The sequence below is a fragment of the Daktulosphaira vitifoliae genome, unplaced genomic scaffold, assembly GCF_025091365.1.
Source record: "Daktulosphaira vitifoliae isolate Bord-2020 unplaced genomic scaffold, ASM2509136v1 Scaffold_1, whole genome shotgun sequence".
Classification (NCBI taxonomy): domain Eukaryota; kingdom Metazoa; phylum Arthropoda; class Insecta; order Hemiptera; family Phylloxeridae; genus Daktulosphaira; species Daktulosphaira vitifoliae.
In genome coordinates this window covers 9,591,824-9,614,174 of record NW_026099572.1, presented here as the reverse complement: position 1 = coordinate 9,614,174, position 22,351 = coordinate 9,591,824, and the positions used below count along the sequence as shown (strand labels likewise).

General features: G+C 28.0%; 1 protein-coding gene across 2 annotated transcripts; it reads right to left on the bottom strand.

Annotated features, from left to right (window-relative positions):
• Positions 1–317: 317 nt before the first annotated feature.
• LOC126910362 (D-2-hydroxyglutarate dehydrogenase, mitochondrial-like) lies at positions 318–7,449 on the bottom strand. 2 transcript variants are annotated; one of them, XM_050692869.1, is made up of 7 exons: positions 7,055–7,449; positions 6,277–6,474; positions 4,899–5,092; positions 2,647–2,815; positions 1,387–1,673; positions 1,147–1,318; positions 318–1,042 (listed from the first exon to the last, which is right to left on the bottom strand). In XM_050692869.1, the coding sequence occupies exons 1-7, from the start codon at positions 7,269–7,271 to the stop codon at positions 780–782; spliced, it is 1,500 nt and encodes a 499-aa protein (XP_050548826.1). In that variant the 5' UTR covers positions 7,272–7,449; the 3' UTR covers positions 318–779. The 2 variants fall into 2 exon arrangements, with proteins under 2 accessions (XP_050548826.1, XP_050548827.1); XM_050692870.1 differs by lacking the exon at positions 7,055–7,449 and adding an exon at positions 6,581–6,763.
• Between the last annotated feature and the right edge of the window lie 14,902 nt (positions 7,450–22,351).

Genomic DNA, 22,351 nt, shown 5'->3' with positions numbered 1-22,351 from the left:
ATTTATCATTCAATTTATTTTTCTATAAAGTGATTACTTATTTTAGAACAATATTATTTTGGTAGTATAATAAGCTGTTTAACACGAAATGGAAGTTATTCATTACTTTCACCTAAGTTGCGTGTAAAACATTTAACATGCACACTATTAAAATAGATATAAAAGTGGCCAATGTTCGTCGTACGTTACTGACGGCAACATGACATATTATCACCTAAAGCTTACAAGAACTATTGTTTAACAATTCTTGATACTTCCAGAATATAAGTTTTACCGATCAAACGTTGTAATTAATAATACTGTCATGTTAACTTCGGTTCTACTTAACTTAATAAACATTTCGTTATTTTATTAATTTATATATGCCTAAGAGGCAAAAGTACAGAATTAATTAATAATTTACAGTGCAATAAATAATAGTACAATATTAATATTTTACACTACGATATTTTTTGTTATTAGATTTATCGATTACATAAAAAAACACAAGAACGTAATAGTGTATTACAATAGTTGAACAATACAAAATTAAATAATAACGTAAATGATTGTCTTCCAAGTGTACTCAATTTGGAGAGTCTTAATGATCCTCCATGGCGAAGAAGAAATGTTCAGCTTTGTAATATCGTAAAAAAAATTAGGGTCCCTGTGCAGCAAAGCAGTTACCGTATATACATTTAAACAAAATATTTATTTTAACGAGACTGTTTGTTTTTATCGCTGTTCAGACTGGACGTAGAACTCTGGTTGTATTTTTTTTTTCATTTTAAACGGGTTAATCACGTTTTGGCTGACGCTAGAACTTTGTAGGGGTTCAGTATGCACTTGGGGTCCATAGTGTGTTTCAATGTTTTCATTAAAGCCAGAGCTTGGCTATTCTTTGTACGTTCCAGGTAATTCCTTTTTATAGCTCCGATACCGTGCTCGGCGCTAATGCTCCCTTGGCACTTGGACGTCCAATCATAAACGATCGGCTCAATGATTCTGGACAAATTCTCATCGTATTCCCTCGTAGCCACATTCAAATGCAAATTTCCATCACCTGTTGTTAAAAAATAAATGTAAGTATTAAAACTCCTAAGCATTTTTCGCTATTTGTAAATAGTTATTATGTTTACAAAATCAATGACAACTCTGTTTACTTACCTATGTGTCCGAAGCCGCAAACGGCTTCGCAGTCAACGGCACTTTTCAGTTTTTCTTTTAATATTTCTACAATGTCGAAAAAGCAGTGAAGTGGTGCTGATATGTCGTATGCATACACATAGCCGTATTTCATCAGACTTTCTAATGCTCTCTCTCGAATCTTCCAAATATTCTACGTTTAAAATTGTTCATTAGCTTACAGTGATACAATATATATTAAGTTTGTCTAATGACACGCACATTAATGCTGGACATCTTATCTGTAGTAGTAGCGTCGGAGATAATCGATTCGTATAAAGCTTTTTCCAACACGTTTGTAAGGTGTTGTTCAACGTTCGGCCGACTGGTAGCTAGCTCGATGAGAACATAAAACGGGTGCACATTTTGGATAGGACAATTTAATTTTAAATTTTTTTCAACGGCCGTTACGATAGTATTATCCATAATTTCAAAAGACGATAACGTTTCAGAAAATTCCTCCCGGGCTATCGAAAATAGTTTCAGCACATTTTTATAGCTGTCTAAACCTGGAAAAGAAAATGTTCAAATTTGGACTAAATTACAACATCGATTTTCAATTGATTAATTATTTTTTAATAAGGAAACTAGTGTTGTTGTAGACAACCTTCAATATGAGAAAATAGTTTTTTCTTTTTTAATTTAAAGAGAAACGACGAAAAAGAACAACTTTAATTTATTGGCTGCACTACGATGGTGTAATAAAAGCTTTATCGATTTTAGTGTGTAATATGTTTAGTCACAAAGCACTGCAAATTTATAGGGTTCATATTATGTTCGGTATAGAGACTATCGTAGCAATTCAACGTGTGCGGGTTTATTGAGCACTGTTTGGATAAAGTTTTGACCATGACATTCAGAGTATTAAATCGAAGAAATGACTTATTAAATTGTATCTCGTCCAATTAAATATTAACGACCATTTGAATAGGTCGTATGAAACCATTTCTTTGAAACAGAATGTCGATTCCCCTTTTAATTTGAAAAGTTTGATAATTATACATTGACCATTTTCAATGAAAATACCACTCAAAGTTTTTAAAAACAACCCTTTATTATACTTGTCTATATCAAATAACAAAATATGTACTCCAAAGTAAAATAAACAGCTGCTTCAGCCAACACGCATATTATGTGCTCAAACTTTTTACACTTTTTTCGAGTCTTTAAATATTTATAACGATTTTTTCATATCATATTGTTTAACAAAATGTACCTTATAAAAAATACGAGAAAATTAAACTTAATGATGGCTATCAAACTATAAAAGGTTTATTGCTCTGGTTGTAGTATAATTTTACATGATAAAGATTTTTTAACATTTAAGCAAATGCTCACAATGGTATTTAGTTTCAGCGTATTTAGGGTTTGTATAACTAAAGAACGGGAAATAAAGTTTTACATTGTTTGTTAATTTTATCAGAAAGAAAAAAAGTAATGTATAGAACTTTATTATGGTATTACATTAAACATTTTTTTTACCTATAAAAGCTACAGAAATATTCTTGGGTAAAATTGGACACATAATAGCTACTTTTGTGACAATTCCTAAAGTACCCTCCGAGCCAATAAACAAATGTTTTAAATGGTATCCGGTATTATCTTTTCTCATAGTGTTCAGGCAATCTAAAACTGAACCATCGGCAGTCACCTATAACAAAACAATTTATTCATAACAGTTACACAACGATAATTCATAACGGCACAAAAGATAATATTTGGGTAAAATATTCTTTAACACTAAGACTCACAAGTTAACAACTTTAGTAAAAGTTTTCAATACAATTTTTATAAAATTTTAAATAAGCGATGACTTTAATAAATGATACTAGTAATTCATTACCAATAAAGTGTAATACGATGTGAAAACATAAATCGCTTCACAATCCATCGGCTAATATTTAAACATTAAAACCCAATATAATCTTTGGATTTTTTTATCCATTATGATGTCCTATAATAAAAATTGGGCTATGCGATTGTATTCATAATTAATTAATTCTATAAAAATGCATAATGAAACAGATATTTGTTAGAATAATTAAAGTTAAAAACCATTAAAGTTTGATTAATGTATTTTATAGATAAAAATTAAGAAAAATATTCAAACACATTTTCTTATATTAATATGGAAGTCTAAAATTCATCTCGTAGTAATGGTTGGAGGAAGAAAAAATCTCAGGGATCGAGGATTGCAGTAAAGAACAGTTATGTGTTTAATTAAGAAAAGGCATTTGGAGGGTTATTTTGTGTAACTTAGTAGTAAAGTGAAACGCGACCGAGTCTAATAAAAGGAAAAAGAAGCAAGACCAAAGAACGAGATTCGTTAGATTAGGTACTAAAAAGGGGAGAAAAAAGAGAACAACTCGAAAACACTGATTTGATTAAAAACGAGGAAAAAAATAATAATAAATTTGCCGAATCGAACGTGTGGGAGCAGATTGTGCGTGCTGGGTGACAGAAGCAATTATAAGGGAGCGTTGGCTGTTTTGGCGTTGGGTTTATATATATATAATAAGAATAAAAGTTATTGAAAGGGGAAATGGGTAAGGAAAAACGTTTGGCACATACCAAATCGATTTTTGTGTTAAAAAAAAAAAAATCACCCAATTAAGTGCGAGCAAGACCCAAAATACTTTTTTCCGGTCGTTAAACGTTTATCCACAGTGATCGTTTGTGAAAAATGAATTTTCATTAAAAACGCTGTAATAATATATTTTTAGCTCTCCCGAGGGTACAGATGGGTAGTCAGAGAGATCGGATTTAATGCGTTGGTTTAATTTTAGCATACAAATTATGCCTTCATCGAAATTTACCATCGGAATTGGGTGTGCTATAGAGATCAGTGAACCGTTACGAGGATTCTATCACCATAGTGCACATTAATTCCATCACAGATCATTGATTTTATGTATTCGGAAACATTGTAATTAACGCGGTCTAATTTCTATCAGAGCTCGTTGTTTGTTCATGTTTGTTAAAATATAAACAGACTCCGCTCGACGTAGTTGAGAGTGTTTTAATTAGTGCGTAAGTATGACTTTGATGTTTTATTGTATTTTTCAGTTTTATTACCGAAGCCTAGTGAAATGAATCTCGATTGTTTTTTATATTGTAAAATCCTCAATATTTATCTTTTATCAGCAATTTTTTTTCTTAGAAATAACTCAAAAGTAATTTGAACATTTTTCATTTTTTCGGCAAGTGATTAAAATTGTCACGCGACAGCGATTTCACTTTTTGACGCGTTCGAAGTTCCGAGTGAAAAACGACTAGGGGAATTCCTTTTTTACAAAGAAACGTGAACGCTTTCGACTGTTTTTGGTGAGTAATTTTCTCGCTTGTTTTTCGGTCGTCCAAGTACACAATACCAAACTGTGTACGGTAAGATAATAGTTAACGCAATAATCATAATGCTATAAACTGCGTGTACGTGAACGAAAGAGTAACATCGTTACGTGGAATTTTCCCGGTCGACCTTCCTTATGGAACAGCCACTTAATTGAATTTAACACACGTGCCTATTTCGGATATTGGAGACCGTACGGAGCTAACGAACCGTCTCCAAAGTCTCGCATCGATACCTACCCTCGTGTCGTCAGCTAGACCTCCATCTCCATGTTATTTTGTTTACGAGCCGCGTACACTCGGCGGTTGCTAAATAAAGACTTTTTATCATTTATATTACATGACGTCGTTATTATCGTAATGGTGTGCAGTGGCAGTGAACTCACGGCTTCCAGTCCAAGTACGCATCCCTGCAGCGTGCCGTACCGTATGACGCGTATGCCTCCGGCGTTGGTAGACACGTTGCCGCCAATTTGACAGCTGCCCTTCGACCCCAAGTCCAACGGCATTATGTGCCCGTAGCCTTCCACGTGCCCCATCAGCGATTCCAGGACGCATCCCGCCTCGCACACCAACACTCCTGTCGGTCACACGCGAACAAAATTATATATATAACTGAACAATATGCCACAAGTATACATCACAAGAGTTGTATTGTATTACTGTAAATAATGACTTCTATTATGCGCCCGTTGAGCAAATCAATCGACGGCCGAGTAAAAGTTACGATTACAAAGGCGCAGGGGTAAAACGAGTGTCTATTGTAATACAAGTTTCATGAACCAGTCAATCATGATGTCATCAGATTTTGAATTTTCATACAACACTCTCTACTGTGCGGGAGATGTGATATCATATAATAGTTTTTTATGCGCCCTTTTTAACCAGTTATTTTCCAATCGCAAAAAATTGCTACAAATATTTAATAAAGCGGTAAACAAGGATGATAATGAAAGGCTATTTTGTTTTGGGAAACATTGATTTCTAAGTTTGTCAGTTCAACGTGACATTACTTGATATCAAATATTGACAGAGTTGTTCTCAAAACTTTTTAGTAGACGTATCCTATACTAAAGTAACACGGTTATAAATTGAAATGGAACGTTTAGACAAATATCTAGCGCCACGTATTACTTTTATGACTTCTTTGCAGACACCCTTACTCGTGACAGTGATCGATTGATGTCACTGTGTGCCGTCTAAGTTTAAGAGTACGATTGATAAAATAAAACACGTGTACGTTTATTAAATCTCATTATATGCTCAATAGCGACAAGAATACGTTTGTAAGTCTCTACACATAAAAAAAAACAGTTAATTAACAATGTACTGTTTCTACAGTGTAATTAGTAAAGTACTTTGTTTTATTTATAACCTAATTGTTCGAGTCCTACCCTACAGTTATTTTCTCGTGTGATTTAAATAAAATCAAGAGAACATGGAAATTATTATTTAATTTTACGAGTACAAAGAGTGAAACACATTGTGGAATGTAATTTATTATATTGAATTGATTTCTTCTTACTAGAATTATTTATAATAATCTAAAAAATAAACTCGACGAACTCTATTTTGCAAATCATTAGGTCAGATAAGTTATTTTCTACAAATGATTGTAAGCCAACTTAAATGATTACTAAGCACTAAACCTTATGGGTTGTTACATTATATATACAACTAATATAAATTTCTCTATCAATATAATACATGTAAGTAGTGATTTGAGCTAGTAATTATTTATGTATTAAAAGACATTATGTTCACCGGACACTGGATCGAAATCAATTATGTTGTTCATCCGTTGCATGGACAAGACCACCTCATCGAATACAGCCACACTGCCACCAGATATACAAGTATTACCTGCCTGTGGGCACACCGCTATGTTTCTGTCGTTGCAGTACTTCATTATAGCTGACACGTCTTCTGTATTTTTTGGCTTCAGCACAGTCCTACTCTCACCTGTAACCATAACGAAAATGCGCGTGAAAGGATATACAAAAACTTACATTCTATATTTATTGATGTAAAAAGTACGAGATTCATGTTTTTTGAAATGTATATTTACATTTAACACAATTGTTGAATGCAGATTTACTGTGTAGTAATTCATTGCATGTAACATTTTCTTGGAAACATAAGAGAAAATTAAATAATATATGACACCAACAAAACAATCTACTAAACTAAAGACCAAGAGAGTTAGTCATCTAAAAACTTAATGGTTTCTTTAATCCATATAATGTAATTATTAAACGCTTGTTTTATTTAAAAGATAATTGTATTTGCGCTATTTATTTATTTTTTCATTATTAAATTTTACATTATTAAGAGGGGATACCAAAATTATCTGTTGATTATATTTAAAATATCAGTTATCGTATTAGTAAAGTGCACATGTTAGCCGTGTGTTCCTATTATTGTGAAATATACTGTTTGTTATCAGCTATTGTGTAACTGCAAAATAGGATCAATTTAAATTGAGTAAGGGTCGTAAGTATAGCAGATCTGGGAAGGATAGGAAGCGATTAAGACGACTTACCAGACATGTATTTCATCCAGTCCACGTTGTACGGTCGCACGTCCTCTTCGCTAGTCAAGATATTGCAATCGCCCAGTATCGATTTAAAGTGTTGGACGTCTGCATTCGTGACTCGAGAGTAATTGCCGCGTGTAAACCGCACGTCGTTTATGACTTTTGTGCCAAACTGTCGGACGTGCTTGGCCAACAGTAAGCGCCCTATCCTAGGCCATAGCATGTTATTATAGTTAATTGGCAGTTAAAAACTTAGACTAACGATCAATTTTGCATATGATATGCAAATAAATACATTAATAGCACTAAGATATCTAAGTGACTGAAATACTTTGAAGCGACACTTGCCGTTTGTTCATCACTAAACTAACTAAACCTAGTCCAAGTAATTAGCCATCAACTAAAACTGATAATTGATAATTTATTTATTTGCGTGTACCTTATTGAAATTATCAGCTGATAGTCATCAAAACTTGTTTTTTATTGTCGATTTTACAACAACAAGTTTGATTTAATTTATTATTACGTCAGTGGCAGTGATATGATTGTACATCGAGTTCAATAACTAATATATTACATAAATAAAACATAGACAAATATTATTTGATGATAACTTAGACCCGTTAAATAAATGTTTTAACATAATATTCATTTAAGTCGTAAACAGTAATATTCGATATTTTAATTAAGTAAAATTGGAATGAAAATCTTGAATTAAGAACCGGAAAGTTGACCATTTAGTATAAAATATGAAATTATATAAAATAACACTTAATTGTTTAGTCACTATTCAATGTTTCCGGCTAGCTTACTTTACTGGGAGAAAAATAGTTGTTAAACTTTGATTTGTTTATTTGGTCTATTTTGCTCATCAATTACAACTGATAGTTAAATAGATTTATTTACCATGAATGAGCAACGTTGTTGAGAGTCACTAATAAATTCAACCGACCTTCTATTAACCTTCTAATAAAATAACGATACCGTACCATTTACACGAAAGTACTATTTATTTTTCTCGTTTTGTGTGTTTATTATAAATTTGCGACTCTTGTAAATTATTTTTAGCATTTGTTGGAGTTAGCTAAGTTTGAAATAAAAGGTCAAAAACGTTTTTTTTATAAATTATAAATGATACTCAATAGTTTATTAGGTAAACTCGAGCGGGACTGATGATCAAATATTTAAACAGAGCTAATTCGAGTTTTACGAACGAACGGCACTCCACGCAATATGTCTATGTCTAATAACATATTCAGTTTACAAACTTTGTGTACATATATGGGATAGGTTAGGTTCGTTTATCAGCTATCATGTAAATTGCATCGATCACCTCTGCTACCACCACTGTCTCGTTGAATTCTCAGGAAGTTTGTGTGCACAATAAAGTGAGGTATGGTTGATGCAACGAAAACCCTTTGCCGCGATCCGTAATTAAGTTTCAAACATTTGCTGCACTAGGTATACATACTTTGTATAATCGTATTACGGAAACGTATATATTTATTTAAAAGTATGTACTTAATGCTACCTACGCATAAAAGAAAGTCAGCGTCTAAGTATCGTCGACTCGCCGAGACTTATAAAAAAACAACAACAAGCTCAATTGTCGTCTCAATTGATGCCACTCGTAACAACGGCGCACTCAGAGCCGACGAAACTTTTTACGTTGCTTCTGTTTGGGGACTACAGGGCTAGAGGCTAATTTAATCTTTATTATGTAACAAACAGCTCGTTTTTGAACAAAGCTAAGAAAACGGAATTTTATAAAAAACGCGTTTTCTAGTTGCGAAGGCGTTAGTGATATTATGCCAAAGTTAGTTAGAGGAGCTCTTTAAGTTATTTTATTGTCTTAAAGATAATAGACGGCATTATAGTTTTATAGGGTAAAATATGAGTAGTATGATACACATAACATTTTTTCAAATATTTTAATTTTCGTATTCTAATAACTATTCCTGTTGAAATGTTTTATTGAAAACTTATAGAATATTTCTTATTTATGATACTTTTGTTATTGGGTTATCATTTTTCTTAAACACCTTATTGATTGTTCAATGGCTTCTTTTGCATGGTACTGGAAAATGGTCATTGGTTTTTTATAGGAATTATTACATATAGTATAGAAAATACTTAAGACTATAATTATTAGTACATAATTTATTGAATGGGACTAAATTTTTTATAATCCAGCTTGGTCATCTTTTCCGACGGTTCGTGACTTTAATCCTATTAGGGAACGCGTTAGGGACGCTGATAAAATTCTCAAATTGTACCCATTCGAGAACTAGTAGTAAATAATACAACTTAACCTCAATTATTAGTTGTGATTGAATAGTCTCCACTGCACCACACTGACTCCCAGTATATTTTAGAGAAAGACTATAATAGAATTAGAATTTAGTCGTTTATTATTTCAACAAAATAAAGATTTAAAGTAATGAGCCGTGGGTCTTATAGTTGCGCGTATTCCTTAAGTTTGGTTAGGCATTTCCTATACTTATATGATTTTCAGTTGTTTGATGAATTATAAAGATTAACATTGTTTGATATTGAAAATACTAGGTGACAGTGGTTGAGTAAACATCGCACATAAATCATTTCCTGTGTCCAAAGCACGTAAACAAGATAAACGTTTTTTGAGGAAATAGCTGCCGTTTAATAGATTTGTGAAGTCAGATGCGCTAGGTTATGTATCCATGCAGTGATTGGGTTGCAGGATCGTTCTTTACACTTATATAGACCTCATGTAAGTCGTGTGAGTAATGGATTTTCTTCGAGTTTCATATTTCACATTATATCTTCGCCTTTGTGAGATAATAGAAAACTCTTTCAGCGACTGCATCTAGTCTCGAGCCACCATCATTTTTAAAATATGTGATACATACACTATGTAGAAATGAAATATATATAGAATGTTTCAGACTCAACTGCCAACGCATATACATTTTGATACAATAATCATTTTGTTGAATTCGTTTTTTAATAATTATTGCTTTCTCATGCTACTTTTCAAGCATATTTTTTTTTTTAAATAAGTATATATTTATTATAAATAATCATTTATTTATAAATAAATATATATTTAAATAAATTTTATTTTTAGCTTCGATGCGAAGCTGAGAAGGTATTGGTACTATTATGATGTTTTTTTTTTCTTTTTTTTTTTTGTTTGTTACCACTTTTTCTCAGCTCTTACCGAACGGATTTCTTTCAACGATACGTCAAAAGATCACAAATCGTATCTAGTTGAAGACATTACCCTCAAAAATTGAAAAAATTTCCCTCGTTCCACGTAAATGGGGGAAACCTCCAAAAAAATTACAAATTTAAAATTCGCTAATTTTTGACATTTTTTCAATTTTTTATACTAAAAACTGCCGTAACTTTTTCAAAAATAACCAAATCAATATGTATTTTTTTTTATAGATTTATGATGTCCTTACCTATCATTTGGTATATATTTTTTGTAAATCTGACACTTAACCTACCCACAGAGGGGGATTTAAAATGACAATTTTTTCACAAAAAATTAACTTTTTCAACTTAACTTTTGAAAGTGTTCCGGAAGGTCTGACACTTTTATATATATCTTAAATTAAAGATAATGTAATGTATTTTATTGTGGAAAAAAAAGGTTGATCTTTGGACTTGTCTTCGTGGTGAAAATGGCTACCAAATGCTATTTTTGTGTGAAATTTCCGATTTTATTTTTTACATTTTTAACATTATAATGCTATAACTTATTGAAAAGTGTATGGATGAACACAATTTTTTTATGAGAAATAATATTTTTTAATAATCCCTTTTTTATTCGACATAATTTATCTTAATCAGGATATTAATAAGAAACTAGCAGATCATGTAGCTTTTGGAATAATACACCAATTTTTTTAAAATTAAACACAATCAAAGATTTGCATCGAAGCGTTTATTTTTGATAGTGATTTTAATCACTGTCAGATATCATTATACTTGATCTAACTATGCCACGTCACCACTGTGCCGTAACCTCCTTGAGCTTGGTATTTAAATTAGCTTGTACTTGGCATGTTAATTAAAATTTTAAAGAGAACATAAAATTTTTGTTACATAAATCGATATAGTTTGGCTAATTGTTTTTCAAAAATTCGGTCTCTTTTTGTTGCTGCCTATTGAATCTATTAGTAATAAATAGAAAATGTTTATATTATTTATTTAAAATAGATTAGAGTAGGTTTTATCCTAATAGATATATTTTTAAAGGAACATAATTGTAGTATTATGTATTGCTAAGAAAAATCTACTAATATCCTAAAAGTATTATTAACAAAGTTTGTGGATTTACTTTTGCGATTATTTGAAGAAAAAAATAATTTTTTAAATTGAATTATTAAAGTTAAAACTTAAAGTGTTATTAATGATTAAAAATATTCATAGTCACTAGAGTAATTAAATTAAATACGTGGAATAATAAAAATAATGTTTTTTATTGTGTTTTTATAACATTTTCTGTTCAAATAAATATTCAGATGATCACATTTAAATTAAACCAAATATAAAAATCTAGCGCACTCTATCCGACCAAAGTTTAACGAAACTAAAGAATTGCTAGACTACTTGGTATGCTCCAAAGTTATTAAAATATAACACATCTTGTAATTCATTTACATTTAAATAATTTTTAAGATAATAATAAAAAGCCAAATTAGATTTAAATATTAGTTTACTAAATGTGAACTTTTATATTGTATTTTAACTTCAATGCGAAGCTGAGAAAGTATTAATTTTACTATAATGTATTTTTTTTTGTTTCTGTTACCACTTTTCTCAGCTCTAACCGAACCAATTTCTTTCAACGATACGTCAAAAGATCACAAATTGTATTCAGTCGAAGTCATTACCTTTAAAAATCGAGAAAATTTCTCTCGTTCCCCGTAAATGGGTGAAATCTCCAAAAAAATTACAAATTTAAAAATCGCTAATTTTCGAAATTTTTTCAATTTTTTTTACTTAAAATTGCTATAACATTTTTAAAAATAACCGAATCAATATAATTTTTTTTATATAGATGCATGATATCATTACCTTTTATTTAGTAAATTTTCTTTATAAATACGACCCTTTACCTGCCCACCCACAGTGGGGGATTCAAAATGACAACTTTATCAAAAAAAATTAACTTTTGAAAGTGTTCCGGAAATATTGACACTTTTATATATACCTTAAATTGAAGCTTATGTATTATACTTTATTATGAAAAAAATAAATTTCGAACTTTATTTTGTCTTCACGATGAAAATGGCTACCGTATTCTATTTTTGTGTGAAAATTCTCGATTTTATATTTTACATTTTTTACTTTAAAATGCTATAACTTATTGAAAAGTGTATGAATTAACACAACTTTTTTATGAAAAATAATATTTACATATTTCTTTCATTCGACATACTTTTTTTGTAAATCAGACCATTTCCCTTATTACAAAGGGGTTCAAAACTTAAAAATACATATAGAAAGTAGAACTTTTTCAACTTAATTTTTTAATGTGTTCCGGAAATACTGACACTTTTAAATATATATTAAATTAAAGCCTATATAATATACTTTATAAAAAAAAAGAAAAAATTTTGGACTTATTTTGTTTTCATGGTGACAACGGACATCAAAAAAATACGATTTCTGTAAAAAAATTCTTTTTTACATTTTTAACTTAATAACGCTATAATTTTTTGAAAAATGTATGAATTATTATAATTTTTTTTAAATAAATACTATTTATATATCTCTTTCATTCGACATACTTTTTTTTTAAATAAATCTATTTCCCCTCATATATATATATTAGGGTGCCTCAAAAAAAATCGATCTTCGAAATGTTTATGAGATACCTCATTAATGTATTATATACATTAAAATAAACATTTTATGAAAATTTGAGATTAAAAAAAAAAATTTTTACAGGTCGCTCAACGGGTTTTAAGAAAATTGACCAAAAATACTCAAAAAAAAACCCAGCACAGGGGGGTCGCGGCACAGTGGTGACGTGGCATAGATGGATCAATTATAATGATATCTGACAGTGATTAAAATCATTATCAAAAAAAAACGCTTCGATGCAAATCTTTAGATAGTGTTTAAATTTAAAAAATTGGTGGATTATTCCAAAAGCTACATGATCTGCTAGTTCATTATTAATATCCTAATTAAGATAAAGTATGTCGAATGAAAAAGGGATTATTAAAAAATATTATTTCTTATAAAAAAATAATGTTGATCCATACACTTTTAAATATGTCATAGCATTATAAAGTTAAAAATGTAAAAAATAAAATCGAGAATTTTCACATAATAATAGCATTCGGTAGTGATTTTCACCGTGAAGATAAAATAAAGTCCGAAATTTTTTTTTCGCATAATAAAGTAGATTACATTAACTGTAATTTAAGATATATATAAAAGTGTCAGACTTTCCAGAACACTTTCAAAATTTAAGTTGAAAAAGTAAATTTTTTGTGAAAAAGTTGTCATTTTAAATCTTCCCCTGTGGGCAGGTAAAGGGTTAGATATAAAAAAATATACCAAATGATAGGTAAAGACATCATGCATCTACAAAAAAAAGAATTATATTGATCCATACATCTTTCAAAAAGTTATAGCATTATAAAGTTAAAAATATAAAAAAGAATTTTTTTACAAAAATCGTATTTTTTTTATTAAGTTTAATGTCTGTTTTCACCATGAAGATAAAATAAAGTCCGAAATTTTTTTTTACCATTATAAAGTATATTACATTAGCTTTAATTTAAGATATATATAAAAGTGTCAGACCTTCCGGAACACTTTCAAAAGTTACGTTGAAAAAGTTCTACTTTCTATATGCATTTTTATGTTTTGAATCCCCCCTGTATTTAGGGAAATGGTCCGATTTAAAAAAACAGTATGTCGAATGAAAGATCTATATAAATACTACTTCTCATAAAAAAATTGTAATGATTCATACATTTTTCAAAAAGTTATAGCATAATAAAGTTAAAAATGGAAAATACAAAATCGAAAATTTTCACACAAAAATAGCATTCGGTAGCCATTTTCACCATGAAGATAAGATAAAGTCCGAAATTTTTTTTTTTCATGATAAAGCATATTACATTAGCTTTAATTTAAGATATATATAAAAGTGTCAGACCTTCCGGAACATTTTCAAAATTTAAGTTAAAAAAATTAATTTTTTGTGAAAAAGTTGTCATTTTAAATCCCCCCTTGTGGGCAGGTTAAGGGTTAAATTTATGAAAAAAATATACCAAATAAAAGGTAATGATATTATGCATCTATATAAAAAAGAATTATATTGATATGTTCATTTTTTAAAAAGTTATGGCACTTTTAAGTAAAAAAAATTGAAAAAATATAGAAAATTAGCGATTTTTAAATTTGTAATTTTTTTGGAGGTTTCCCCCATTTACGGGGAACGATGGAATTTTTTTCAATTTTCAAGGGTAATGTCTTCGACTAGATACGATTTGTGATCTTTTGACGTATCATTGAAAGAAATCGGTTCGGTGAGAGCTGAGAAAAAGTGGTAACAGACACAAAAAAAAANATACATTAAAATAAACATTTTATGAAAATTTGAGATTAAAAAAAAAATTTTTACAGGTCGCTCAACGCGTTTTAAGAAAATTGACCAAAAATACTCAAAAAAACATAAAATGTCATTATTTATTCAATTTTTGTTCAAATTTCTTACTTAGTACATCTAAATTGTTCGTTTTTTAATGCCGAATAATAATAATTAGAAAAAAAAATTGTAAGTCCAAAATTGATTGTGTAAAGTCCATAAAAAGCTCAAAAATATGGTTAAGTTCAACAAACACTTAAGTAAACCAAAAAATTTTTATTTTTCATTTTTTTTTTTTTAATTTGATTAATATTTGTGTGTATTTTAAGAGGAAAAAATTTTTTCCACTAATGTTTAAAACTACTACGTTTTCTTTTAGATTAGAACGTACGCTAGAATATACGATGTACATAAAAATAAATGAAAATATCGTCAAATTTTACTGTTTCCTTTTTACATTTTGTCATTTTAAAATTTGGCATTAGCTATATATACATACATACATATTTATAATTATAAAAATAAAAATAATTTTTTATTTTTTTGTCACCAATGTTGATTTTTTACAATCGTGGTACTCATTCTAGGCAGAATAAACGTATCTAGCCGAAAAGCCACGTATATTTTGGCGTCTGCTTTAACTTAGTGTGATAATGATTTTTTTTGAGACACCCTAATATATATATATATATATATATATATATATGTAAATCATAAAACTTGTAATCAAGATATAAATAAGGAAATAGGAAATAATGTAGCTTTTGAATAATCTATTAATTTTTTAAAATTAAACACTATCTACAGATTTGTATCGAAGCTTTTTTTATGATAGTGATTTTATCACTCAGATATCATTATACTTGACCCAACTTTGCCACGTATTCACTGTGCCGCGACCTCACTGTGCTGAGATTTTTGTTTTAATGTTTTGTAAAATTAGAATACAAATTAAGGTCTAAAGTTTTTAGTAAAGAAATTAACTTCATACTTATTGAGACTACTAATATTTAATAATTATTACAAGTTATAATACAAATTATGGTTTTAAAGATTAAGAATTAAAATGTTACTTAAAAGATATGCTAGGAAATAAATTGTAATTGTTGGAATTTTAAAAATATTTTTAACTTCAACACGTAGGTAAAAATATCAATGAAATAAAATATAAATGAATCGACGAATTTTTATGACAGTAATGTTAATCACTTTTAGATTTATATTTATGATGCGTCTCTATTATGGCACATCCCCACTATCTGTTTTTTTAGTTAAATAATTATATCTCCAATAAATAATTAATATTTTTAAAAGTAATATTAATTACAATAATTTATAATATTAAAAAAGATATATACAGAATTATTAAAATAAAAAGATTAAAAATAAAAATATTATTAGGAATTTTTTTAATAGATTCTTTTAATTTCATTATTTCTCAAATTAACAATTTGAGAAATAATCATATAATATTTGTTATGTTCATTATTATGCCTTATAAAGGTTTTAACTTTAATTTTTCAAAGAACTTATCACAATATAAATAATTTATGTATTAGATGATTATCTAATGAAAAAAATGACTTGTTAATAATAATGTTTGGACTAGTACTTCACAAATTGTTATAATTTTTATAACTATTCGAGAGGAGGAATGCGACCAAAAATGGTTTAATGATAAAAATAACAGTAAATACACTTATTACAGTAAATATTGTAAAATGCTAATAACTTCCGAATAATTTCCCCAAAAGTTGTTATCGACTACCAGTCATTTTCTAAATTAAATCTATGCTGAGAGCCTATCACGAGTAAAAACGCAAGTATGTAAATTCAATAAACTGGTTGAATTGTTTCGTATTAAGATACAGTTCATAACTAAAAGATGGCCATATTGATTATAAAACAATAAAAATATCCAGATTAGAATTAAATACAGAACAATTAAGATCATGTAAATAATCAAAACAATGTTATGTTCTTACAACCAACCTATTTTTAGTATAGATAATTTATGCTATGAGAAATTGTTTAGACAACGAGATATTTGACTAAAATAGTATACGTTAATAAAGTATGTAAAAATTAACCATAACATTTGGGATAAATAAAAAAATGTTATTTTATGAGTATACAATGTATAATATACATTGTAATGGGGTAATATGGTCTTTAAGTGCACATAATCTGTTTAATCAGAAATGTTAAATATATATGTTAAGTTGGTATTTTAAGCTTTAGAGATTTAGAGACTTCACAATTGTAAAGTGAATACTGATGAAAAAATAATTTTAACATCTTAAAAAGATATCACTTTAAAAATGCATAAAGAATTTAGACTAACTTAAGAACAAATCTTGACATACAAAATAAACTTAAAAATAATATATTTTATGTAATAAAAATGAACAACAGTATGAGTAATTATTAATTATTTATTTAACAATTATAAATAAATTGTTAACAAACTAATTAAAAATAAAACAGAAATTTTATCAGTCGATAATTCTAATACCACTACAGATATAAATAATGAAACATTAGATTTCATCAATAGTATTAATAATTCTAATACATTGCTACAATTTATAAAAAGCAAAAAATTACTATTTCAATATATTCACACATGCAAAACTTTGAAAATATGTTTATACTCAATTTAATACATATATTAGTTTATACTTTATATACATTGATGACACATACATTTTTTTAAAGGTAACAAATAACAAACTGAAATTATGCTGTCTCATCTAAACAAAATTAATAAAATATACACAACAAACTTATATCGGCGTCCAACCTAGGTAAAGAAATAATCATCATGTGGGTACCAGGTCACTGCGGCATAAAAGGAAACGAAGAAGCAGACAGGGCAGCTAAAAGCGCAATAACCAACACAAGTGCAACAACAATTAAGAAACTCACAGTAAAAGATATAATACGTTTAATAAAAGAAAACACGACTAAAGAATGGCAACTAAGATGGCAAAATGGATATTCCAAACTCCACGAAATAAAAAAATCCATAAAACCGTGGCCAAAATCTGTCTCGCTAAAAAGAAACGAAGAAGTAAAAATTAACAGATTACGAATAGGACACACCTTAATGACACACAAACACATACTGGAAAAGAATGAGGAACCAATTTGCGAAGTTTGCAACACCGCCAAAACCGTCAAACATGTAATAACAGAATGCATAAAATTTGAAGAGTTAAGAGCAGAAAACAGCATTGACCACTCATTGGCAGTAAGCCTGGGCCCAGATGAAAAAGAACAAAGAAAAACATTAAAATTCCTATATGATTCTAACCTGTACATAGATATTTAATTTCAATATAAATTTAAAAAAATAAATAAATAAATAAATTGTAAATATTTCTACTTATACCACATAATTGTAAATAATTTTTAATTGTAAAAAAAAAAAAGAAATATTGTAAAAATTATAGCTAATGGCCATAGCTGCCGATGCTGATAAAGATCATTTAAAAAAAAAAAAAAAATTAATAAAAATATACAATTTACACTTGAAATATAAAATAATAATAAAATTAATTTTCTTTTTATAATAGGCAATTAATTAAATGCCTATTTACTAAGGACTAAGAATCATAGTTGCTAAGTAACACACTTCTTTTTAACCAGCTGAGATTTTACCTGTAAAACAACAGTAAATTATTATTCCAGTAATTATCGGGTAAGAGTAGTTTTAACACACTAACTACACTAATTGAGTAATAACTAGAAATCAAAGTAATTGTATTTACTATGTCTTTACAAATGATACTATTATCATTCTTTATTATTAATACCATCCATCTATTTTATTTTTAGTTATTATAAAGAAAAACAATTTAGAACTAGGATAATATTGTATCGAAATTTATTTTTAATCATGTTTTGAAATACCTCCGTTCTTTAAAATGCGCTCTTAACAACCCTTAAGTATTTTAATACTAAGATATTTGTTCAACTGTTGTAAAGATATAATTATAAACTTAATGGTAATGATCATGTTTCATGTATACTGTCTAATTAAATTATTTTGGTTATTAGTCATAAAAATACTTTATTTTTTGAGTTATTCTAAAATTGTTTTTTAATAAATACTTTTTTATGTGGTTCTATTCTGAAACATAGTATACATTATTATACATAGTGTACATTATTAAATTTATTTTTTAGCATTATTGTGCATGTCATAAGATACACATGTCATTTTACTGAGTATTTTTTTCGGGTATTTAATGTTATAAGTATTAAGCGTATAATAATTTTAATGAAATATTCATAATATTACATAATATTTAACATTTATAATTTTTAGTATTTAGTTCGAGATGTCTGATATGGAAATTTTGTTAAAATTTTGGCATCAGTGATCATTTTATCAGAAAACGTTATTAGATTTTAGTAATTAGTTATTTTTAGCTTTGATACGATACTAAAAAGTTATTAATTTTACTAGGATGTTTTTTTTTATTTAACACGTGCCCAATTTTTCGAACAATTTTAGTACCTAAGTATGAACAAATGCTTTTAATGGCATCACTTATTGGCTTATTAAAAAAATTTTCTGGTAATATAAACATTACTAGCTATTATTCTTTATTTTCTGAAAAATATATGAAAGATGTGTTTACTCACACACAAACTGAACTTGTAAACATATGTTAAATAATTGTTAGCTAAAATTAAATCAGTTATTTATGTGTTATATTTTTTAAGTCTAATTATGCGTATCAACTACAATATTTTTATATATGATACTCGTTAATTAGATTTTTCACATCCGTCATCGATGCATATCAGCCCTAAAATATTTATTTATATTATTCTAACTTAGAACTAATATAAATTATTTCCAATGAATATTACATACTTAGAACTTCTAAATATATATAGAATTATTCTTTTATTTAACGATAGCCACTCGATTACTCCTAAACTAATAACTACGTTAAGACATTTTTTAGGTATTTTATATTTGATACCAAGCTGAGAAGGTATTAATTTTACCATGATATGTTTATTATATATTTTTTTTTGTGTCTGCTACTATTTTTTCTCAGCTCCCACTGTACCGAATTTTTTCAACGATACGTCAAAAGATTACAAATCGTGTCTAGTTAAAGACAGTATCTTCAAAAATCAAAATCTTCCCCTCGTTACTCGTAAATGGTGGAAATCCCACAAAAAATTACGATTTTTAAAATTGATAAATTTCGACATTTTTTTCACTTTATATTCTAAAAATTGCCATAACTTCTTGAAAAATGAATGAATTAAAATTGTTTTAATAAAAACTATCCATTTCCCTTTTTTTATTTGAAAAAACTTTTTTGGAAATCTAACCCACAGGGAGGGCTTCAAAATAGGAACTTCTTTACAAATTTCAACTTTTGATAATGCTCTAGAAATACTGCGTCTTTTAAATATATGTTAAATTAAAGCTTATGTTACGTACTATTAGTTGAAAAAGAAATGTGTCCCATCGACCTATTTTCTATGTGCAAATGGCAGTCCAAAATAAACAAAAAATAGGAGTTATTTTTCTTTTTGAGTAATCCATCAATTTTTTAAAATTAAACACTATTTACAGATTTTTATCGAAGCGTTTCTTATGATAGTGATTTTTAAATGACAACATACATAATTAACTAATTTATTTATTAGATAATAATGTTATATTAGAAATTTTTTTACAATCACTCGAATTCTGTTGTATTAAAATTCTAAACCGTTTGATTTTTTATAGATAGGTGAATTTCAAATACATAAAATTTTTGTTTCTATTGAGATAATGTTACAGTAAGGTAAAGATTTTTCTGGCGTTACTCTAACGAGTAAACATTTCATGATTTCTCAACAATTATTTATGTTTTGTTATACTTTGAATAAAATTACAGTATATCAATTTTATAAAATATTTAGTTTTAGTATTCTATTCGACAGTATACATTTTTATTTTTTTAAATTCAAGCTAAACTTACTAAGTAAACCATCGAAGCTCGAAAAAGTGCTCATTAAATTATTCATTTTTTCAACTTCTAATGTATTTACAAAAAAGTACACGAAATAAATATACTAAAACATATTATTTTTTATTTAATAGTTTATTTTTCACAAAATCCAAAATGTCATTATGAAGCGCAACTAAAATAAACAACTAACAATTGTTTTTAATTTCTAAAAATGTTTGTATTTTTCATCAGTTGTTCAAGTTATGTCAAATATAGAAAAAAATACCAAGTATTATATTATTAAAACATATAACTTTATATTCAAAAACGAATACACTAGTATAATGTTTCGTTATTGATAAGTTAGAGCTAAAATAAAACCTTGTAACGTTTATTTTAACGCTATTGAACTCGAGAATATTTTTTTGATAATAGGTAAACCCTCAATATAGTCTGTAAAACCAACTTTATACCTAACTGCTATAGAGGAGGTTCAAAATGCGATCACATATGTATACAAAATTTTTATTTAATTTTAATTTTTGAAAATGTGGTAAATTAGGCAACTATAAATTTATCTTAAAATTAAGTTTGTAATATAGTGTGAAGTGAGTTAAGTATAAACGAATAAAGTAGTTCTAGATTTATTTTTTCTCTTAAAATATGTAGCAGGATTTATTTCAGATTGAAAATTTTGGTTTTTATATATGTTAATATCATAATAAGATATTATTTATTTATTTAAATTAATTATTAAATGTAAATTCAAAATAAAAACTTATGTATTAAGCTAAAAAAATGTATTTATAATTACCCCACTTTAGTATACTTATCTAAAATTAAAACTATAAAAAGCCACAAAAATTACTAAACAATCGCGGATACGTATTTTTGGAACAATGTTAACATTATCAACACTAAACACATACTGACACTCTGACCGAAAAATACTTCTTTATGTACCCCTAGTAACCTTATAACCCAGTGACATTATCACTAAGTAATATTATAACATTTTGCATACATTACACAAGTTTGTGTAATTTCTATTGCCTCCCTTATATTTAGTTCTTTGTAATTATTTACGTTTTTTATTCTTATGGTTTCAATGGAGTGATTATGTGTCAATAAATGTTCAGCCACAAAAGATTGATTAATTTCTTGATTTTTAATGTTTTTAAGTGCTTTTTAAACCCAATTATTAACAAATTAATAAATTATTTATTATTATCTAAGTTTCGTACGAGGCAGCTAGACCGTTGGACGGCTAGTTGTGCACCGCACTAGAATGCCGTCTTACCTTAGGCCTGTTTAAATGGCTATTATTGAAGAGGGAGATGGGTCCCCTGGGTGGATGTCGGCTAACCGCACATCCAATAAGTAATGATAGTAGACAATTATTAAATAACAAATGACCACATATATTAGAAGTTCTTTAATGAATATCTTAAGTTTAAGGGATTACGGGGGGCCCTTAAATACTAATAACCGACGAAGTGACATAAAAGAAAATAGTTAAACTCAATTAAAACAAATAATAAAAACCCAGCACAGGGGGGTCGCGGCACAGTGGTGACGTGGCATAGTTGGATCAAGTAAATGATATCTGACAGTGATTAAAATCACTATCAAAAATAAACGCTTCGATGCAAATCTTTAGATAGTGTTTAATTTTAAAAAAATTGGTGTTTTATTCCAAAAGCTACTTGATCTGCTGGTTCCTTATTAATATCT